Source organism: Bos grunniens, chromosome 23 (assembly GCF_055505025.1).
Source record: "Bos grunniens cultivar Pamir isolate PY7600 chromosome 23, Bosgru_T2T1.0, whole genome shotgun sequence".
NCBI classification, from domain to species: Eukaryota; Metazoa; Chordata; class Mammalia; order Artiodactyla; family Bovidae; genus Bos; species Bos grunniens.
In genome coordinates this window covers 29065799-29073100 of record NC_141187.1, presented here as the reverse complement: position 1 = coordinate 29073100, position 7302 = coordinate 29065799, and the positions used below count along the sequence as shown (strand labels likewise).

At 53.5% G+C, this 7302-nt stretch overlaps 2 protein-coding genes across 3 annotated transcripts; one reads left to right on the top strand and one right to left on the bottom strand.

Annotated features, from left to right (window-relative positions):
* Positions 1-31: 31 nt before the first annotated feature.
* On the bottom strand, positions 32-3154 carry LY6G6C (lymphocyte antigen 6 family member G6C). The gene is made up of 3 exons (XM_086369414.1): positions 2602-3154; positions 1151-1261; positions 32-697 (listed from the first exon to the last, which is right to left on the bottom strand). Exons 1-3 carry the CDS (start codon positions 2651-2653, stop codon positions 483-485), a joined length of 378 nt encoding a protein of 125 aa, XP_086225540.1. The 5' UTR covers positions 2654-3154; the 3' UTR covers positions 32-482.
* MPIG6B (megakaryocyte and platelet inhibitory receptor G6b) lies at positions 1817-7163 on the top strand. 2 transcript variants are annotated; one of them, XM_086369389.1, is made up of 7 exons: positions 1817-2032; positions 3968-4033; positions 4222-4557; positions 4733-4823; positions 5190-5230; positions 5342-5440; positions 5566-7163. In XM_086369389.1, the coding sequence occupies exons 2-7, from the start codon at positions 3970-3972 to the stop codon at positions 5637-5639; spliced, it is 705 nt and encodes a 234-aa protein (XP_086225515.1). In that variant the 5' UTR covers positions 1817-2032; positions 3968-3969; the 3' UTR covers positions 5640-7163. The 2 variants fall into 2 exon arrangements, with proteins under 2 accessions (XP_086225515.1, XP_086225514.1); XM_086369388.1 differs by lacking the exon at positions 1817-2032 and having other exon boundaries at positions 5361-5440.
* Positions 7164-7302: the final 139 nt, after the last annotated feature.

Genomic DNA, 7302 nt, shown 5'->3' with positions numbered 1-7302 from the left:
GTAGATCTTCTGACAATAAACACACAATAGATCGGCTCTACATGTTTATTACTCAAAATGGAAAGGGGTGGGCATGGGGATGAGGTATGTATGGGGAGCCAGGATTTGAAGTGTCAGCTCATACGGTGAGGTTATTGGGTGCTTCCTGGCAGCCTTCACTGGGGACAGGACAGAACTCCATTCCAGATTCCAATTGCTCTTCACACAGGGCATAGGAAAGCGCAGGAAGCAAAGTGGGGAGCTCTCCCTGGAAGCAATGGAGGATCTGGAGTAGTGTCGAGGGAAATGGGAAGGGTCTCTCTGGGAAAGCAGAGTGGAGGGTATGAGTGGAAAGATGGATGGAGAGACCGCTATCTAGTTAAAGCAATATGAAGCATCTGGAGAGATGCTTTTCTGAGCAAAGGGAAGCAGAGGGTATGGAGACACAAGAAGAGAGGCTCAGGTGAAGGCAGATGGAAGGAGGGGCAGCCATGGAGCCAGTCTCAGTGCAATAGCCAGAGGCCAAGGCCAGCCAAGGAGGTGAGGAAGACAAGGGTCAGGGCCGGCGTGGGCCGCGGGGCTGGGCTATTGCAGTTGTCCTGGCTGCAGCAGGTGGTGTTATAGGTCAGGCCCCCCTTCTGGTTGGTTTGGTTGACTGCCGGCTTACAGGGCTCTCCTGGTGTGCCACAGTCAAGTCGGGAGAAAACCCACATCTTCCCTGGGGTTAGGAGGGAGCAAAGAGGTTAGTAAAGACAGGCACCCGGCATGCCTGGGTCCATCTCCCCACCCCATGCACCCCATTCAAGCTTCCATCCTTCCCAACTCCGCCCCTGGTCCTGCCCTTCTGTATCTCTTCTCAGTCTAACCTTTCTTGTGCACTTCCTTACCCTGCCCTCTCACCCCAAACCCGGGCCTATCGCTTGCTGTCCATGAAGCTTTGGACCTGCTCCTGTCTCTTTCAGAGGCTGTTTCCTCAATATAATAATAGCATCCACATCATAGGATGTCATGAACATAAATTCAAACAACCCATGTGAAGATACAGGATGGGGCCTGGGAAACAGTAATCCTTGGCCAAATATTATCATTGCTGTAGTTCTCTGTTCCACCTCAGCCCCAGCTGTAGAGTCCCCCACTGGCCCCCACTCCCCACTGAAGAAGGGGATGGTACCGATGTATGCGTGGGTTGTCAGGCATTGCTGTCCTGGTTCCAGGCGGCAGGACTTCCGGTCCACACAGCCCAGCACTGGGAGCTTGTAGCAGGAGTGACATCGAATATCAGCTGGGAAGACACAAGTGACCAAATACATGACTCACCAAGGGATGAGCCAAGCTGGTGGGTGGGGTTGGAGAGGAGTCAGTCAAGTTGGGGTTCTGACCTGTTTGGTCTGCTAGGGACAGAACAGGTAAGGGATGCAAAAGAAATGTAGAAGTGGGTAAGGGTGGAGTTGGTCTGTGAATGGCCCACACCCTAAACATCTTTCTTCACTCCAACCCATCTGGAGATGAGTCAAGAGGGGCAGTTACCAACAATGGGGCTGGGGACTGATGGAATCTGAGACTACCACTGGGAAGGAATGTGTAGGTGTCTAGGGAGGAGATGAAGGAATTCAGAAGGTTACAGATGAAGGGATGAAATAGGAAGAAATATTCAAAGTAAAAAAATCAATCGTGGAGGTTACAACACTTGCAGGAATGGCTTGGAGCTTAAGGCGGGCAAGAAAGCCACCTGGCTGGGCCAGTTAAGCAAAGCATTCTTTACCTCCTGGGGCTGCCAAGGGTGTGGGAAGAGAAAGCAGACTCAAAATAAATCCTCCCACCCTGGTAGGTCTCCGACAGAAAGGAGTAGTATCTGAGAGGCAGATCATCAGAATAGATCTGAGCACTTTACCAAAATGGAAAGGATGAGCGCAGAAGGCGGCACCCCCAAGGTTGCCTGAGGGGCCCAAGGTTCCTGCCACATCTGATTCAAGGTTTAAGAGAAGGAAGAGTTCAGGCCATGGGTGGAGGAGCCTGGTGATCACCTCTCAGTGAAACCCACCTCATCCTGGGGGTGAGCAACCTTGACACTCTCTCCCTAGAAGGCAGGGCAATCTCCCTGGCTCCCTGGAATCCTCCACAGAGCTTGTGTCCCTGGAAGTATGCACCCCAGTTGGGAGCAGGGCAGGGAGGGGATCTAGGAAAGACCACTGCTTGAGGGACAGAGCACAAAGTCCCTGATGGAGTAGATGGGAGGATGGGTGGCAAAAGAAGCCCCAGCCAGATGCCTAGGTTTCTGGGAAGACACCCTGGCTGAGTGCAGGTGGAGAGAGGAGAAAGCAGGTAAACTGGATCCTGGAGTGGGGTTAGAAGGGGAACTGGATATGAGAGTTTATGAGAATTGGGGAACCAGGAACCTGTAACCCTGGGCAGTTAGAAGAGTGGGTTTTGGAGGTGGGGAAGAGGCTGAAGGATGGAGATGGGGGAGAACAGAGCAAGGACCCTGTCACAGGGGCACAGGAGAGCCGAGCCAGTTGGGTCTGAGGGCGCTTGGGATCCATGGGTACTGTAGGACAGTGGCTGGGGCAGGGTTTAAAAATCCTGACCAGGTGAACCACATCCTGAGGGGCCCCAGGGGCTCACCTGAGACCCAGCAGAGCAGAGCAGACAAGGAGAGCAGGAGAAGGGCTCTCATGGTGAGGGTCTTGAGAACGGCAGCAGCCGACAGAGCAGGACTTCAGGGATCTGGCTATCCGTTTGGGACTTGAGTGGCCTTTTTGGAGCTTATAATCACAACAGTCCCTCCCTCCCTGGCCTCTGGTGGCTCCTCCTTCCCCATTTAGGGAGGGGCTAAGCAGGACCCAGTGGAGGAGTGGGATGGGGATGGGAAGAGACAGGTATGGGGAGGGCAGGTGCAGCAGTGACTAACTCCATTTTGCTTCTTGGTTTCCGTCTAAGACACACCCTCCTGGCCCCCAGGAGTAACATCTCTGTCTGCCTAATCCTCTGGAGAAGTATCACTAAAGGCCCCTGTGATGTTATAGTGGCTTGGGTGGTAGGAGCATCTCCTGGTTCCTGGGAAATGGACAATGGGGTGCAGCCCCAGCTGCACCAAATTTTAGTTCCTGGGGAGCATTGGTAGGGGCATGTAGGCAGGAATTAAGCATCAAATTCATCTCACTTCAGCCCCCACTTTATTTCCCCAAGCCCTGCTCAGCCACAGGATGAAGGAGTAGGGTTTGTGATGTCATCATGAGTTTGTGTGATGTCATAGCAGCAGAGGCAAGGGCTGGAGCTGCCTGTTAAGGAGGGGTTGCCTCAGGACCCCTGAAGATTCTCAGGACCTTGCCCTGGCTCCACTTGGGTTTGGCCTGGCCTTGGTTCCTCTGGTGCAGTAAAGGCCGAGGGTGTGGGGCTGTGCATCTGCTCCAGCCAAAACCTGCTCAGCTGGGTGCGGCTCCTTGGGCCAGGAGGGACAGAATGGGCATAGAGAGGTGAGGTAGCAGCTAAAATAGGAATAGGAGTAGTCACAATGGCAAGCACATAGTGCTCCTATGACTCAGCCATTGTTCTAGGTGTTTTCCATGTATTATTTGATTTATTCTCCAAATACTCTGAGGTAGGTGCCTTTACACCCATTTTACAGATGAGCAAACAGGCTCACAGAAGTGACTTGTGCACATCTCGCAGCTAGTAGATAATGAAATCAAGATTTGAATTCAGACGGCCAGAATCCAGAAATCCTGGTGCTCCTCGCAACTGCTATGCTGCAAGAGTTGACGACTGCTCAAGTGCTTGTGTAAAGGACCCTAGCATGAATTTTAAGTGAGCACTGGTTAAGGGCTGTGAACTTGCCTCTGAGGATTCCCAGAGGGATCTGGGCAGCTGTGGCCCCTCCCCCACCCCTTATCAGTGCCCCCAGACCCGCGGTCTCCCCCTCCACCCCCCTTTGATTTCCCTCCGGTCTCCTCCGCTGATTCACTGCCCTCCTCTTCCCACCACATCCCAGCCATGACCCTGGTTCTGCAGCTGCTGCCGCTGCTGCTGCTGTCGAGGGCCCTGGGGGATCCAGGGGGTAAGCCATCCCAGTAAAGTTGCAATGGCGGGAGGAAAGACTGAGGGGGGAGGAAGGGGCGACAGGAGGGTGAGATGTAAATGGGAAGATCCAGGATGGCAAGACAGCACGGGAGAGCCATCAGACTAAGTGGGAGGGTCGTGTTGCCCTATAGTCTTGCCTTAACCACCGCCTCTGGCCTCCCATAGCTTCACTGAACGGCCACCCCGGGGACCGGGTGAATCTCTCCTGCATAGGGGTCTCGCAACCCACCCGTTGGGTCTGGGCACCTAGATTCCCGGCCTGCAAAGGCCTGTCCAAAGGACGCCGCCCGATCCTGTGGGCCTCACCGAGCGGGACCCCCACCGTGCCTCCCGCCCAGCCCTTTGCTGGCCGCATAAATGCCCTGGACCTTGGTATCCGGCGACTGGAGCTGCTCTTGAGTGCGGGGGATTCTGGCACCTTTATCTGCAAGGGTCGCCAAGAGGAGGAGAGCCGTACGGAACTTCATGTGCTGGGAGACCGGGCCTACTGCAAAGCTCTGGGTAGGTCTATGTCTTCATGCGCAGGGGACCTAACTCTGACACACGTCCCCAGCAGGGTGAGAGGCCTCGGCTGGGGGTTCCTGGGGTGGGGGTGGGGAGGTGCGGTGCGGCTAGCGCTCTGTGCCCCCTGACCTCGGCATCAACCACTCCCACCCCGCTTCCAACCATCCCCCAGAGTCGTCGTATTCCCAGATTCTGATCCCGCTGCTGGGCGCTGGGCTGGTGCTGGGCCTTGGAGTATTGGGCTGGGCCTGCTGGCGGCGCAGGTGAGCACAAGGGGCAGAGCCTGATTGAAAGGGTCTTGACCCGAGGAGCGAGGGGCAGGCCCAGAACTTTCGCAGACCAAAGCTAGATCAGGTGTGGTTTGGAGATGAGTGGGGGAGGTTAGAAGTGGGGGGCGAGGCCAAAGGCTGGTGGGTGGAGCCCTAGCTAAGGAGGCGAAGCTGGAGGCAGAGCAGGCTCCACACGTGGGTTGATGTATCTGTGGGGGTTGAACTTACGTTGTTTTCCCCCAGTCAGAGCCTGAAACTGGCTGGGTCGTTGTTGGCGCGTGGGGGAGGGGTTGGGGGGGTGCCCAGAACGAAGCAAGACAAGGTTAGTTCTTCTCAAAGACTCTTACCCATCCTTTACAGGCGCTCGCCCCCTCATCCGCCTGAACCAACCCCCAGATTTGGTGAGACTAACTCCCCTGCAGTTTTCCTTCTCTGCACATTCCCCACCCAGTACTTGAGTCTGAGCCCTTGCTGGGAGCAGACAAGTTGGTCACCTTCTCTCAATCCTTCAGCTCTGTCCCCCCCACATAGTTCCACTCGTGAAAGCAGAGCCCCAGAGGCCAGAAGAGGAGGAAGAGCCCAAGATGCCAGGGGACCTGGATCAGGAGCCGGTAAGGGCTTGGGAACGGGATGGGGGCTGGCCAGAATCCTTGAGTCTAGTGGATGAGGAGAGAGGCCTGGATACCCAGGGGAGTCAGACTTCTGAGACTCTCCTGCCTTCCTCCCCACCTTTCAGAGCCTGCTCTACGCAGACCTGGATCATATGGCCCTCAGAAGTTCCAGCCGACTGTCCCCAGTGGTCCCTGCTGATGCCTCCACCATCTATGCTGTTGTAGTTTGAAGGGAAGCCTTTACAGCAAACCTCACAAGCTGGGGGCTCCCAGATCTCCATTACACCCCTCCCCTTCTTGGCCCTTCACCTGGCAAAGGAAGGCACCATGGGATAGAAATGAGCACTAGACTGGGAGTTGAGAGACCTAGGTTCCAGGCTATCTCTGCTGCTGATCTTGGTCCTTCCTTACCCCTGTCTCTCACACCCGTTTAACCACCTTAAGACACCAGCAACTCCTAGATTGTTTTCCTATCTCTTCACTTCTCTTCACAGTCGAGCTCTTTGAACCAAGGGCCTACACCTGTCTCTTCCATTTTTTCCTTCACTCCTGCTACTCACCTGGTCTCCATGAGATTGCCAGTGATGTATTAATAGCCACACCCACTAGATGTTTTGTTAGCATTCATCTGGCTTGACCTTTGATTGCTCCATTTAAGCTCTGTTTTTCTTTAACATTGGTGTCTTTCTCCTGGACTCTGTTTCCTTCCTCCCTATTCCCACAGTATTCCCACCATTTCAGGTTTGTCTTTTTAATATCTGCTTTTCTCCCTCTTCTAGGATGCTGTCATCCACAGCCAGTCCTTAGCCTTTACTTTAACTCTGCAAACAACACCCAGAATTCCTTCCAGTTCCCATCTCTGATAGATTTCCAAACTATCCCTCAGACATTCCTGCCTGGCTGACCCTAGGCATTTTGCACACAGCGGGTCCAAAAGCCAATGCACTGTCATCTCCCAAGCCACTTATTTAATCCTCCCTCCCATGCATCTTCTCTTGATCAACCCTGTTGCCCAAGCCAGAAACTGGGAGTCATGTAACCTCCTTCCTCTCATTCCCATATGATAAACCAAGTCCTGTCTTTCTATTTTAATGTCGCTGTCAAATCCATACCCTTTTCATGTCCGGCACTGCCACCTGAGTGTACTCTCTTCAGTTCCTCCCTGGATTTCCCATAGCCTCATCTCATTCTCCTGCCCTTGCTCTCCTCGCTGAAACCAGAGTCTCCCCGAATGCTAACCTCCCGACCGCCTACATTTCAGCTGTATTTCAGTTCTGGCCCTTAGCCTTGGTTTCAAGGTGCTACAGTACTTTACTTATTCTCCAGGCTTATCTCTGTCACTCGATGCCTGGAACATGACAGCCTTTGAGAAATTCTCCCCAGCCCACAAATATGCCCGTGCCCAGTGCAGTTCCTTCTTCCTGGGTTACCCTTTGTCTCCTCCTCACCATGCGCCTGGCTAATTCTTATTTATCCTCAGGACTCAGTTCAAATGCAGTCTTTTCTGGGAAGCTATTTCTGACCCTCTTGGCCCACTCCTGCATATACTTTGATGCTCTCTGGAGCCCCTTATTTCTCTCACAGCAACAGCCTCCTGTGAATTGTTCCATTACAACCTGTATTTCAATTTATAAGAAATTTTCATGTACTGTGAGTTCCCTGATATCAGGAGACTGAGCCTTTTTCTCTCACTGCTAAGCCTCGGTAAATGAATGAAAATGAATGTCCCTGGAAATGTCATTTCCTCCTATTAGCTCGGGGATGGGCTGTTGATCTCCAAGTCTCTGAATCATCTGACATTTAGATAAATTCAGTGAATGACTCACTCATATTTTCTCTTCTCTGCCCTGTACATGCTCCCC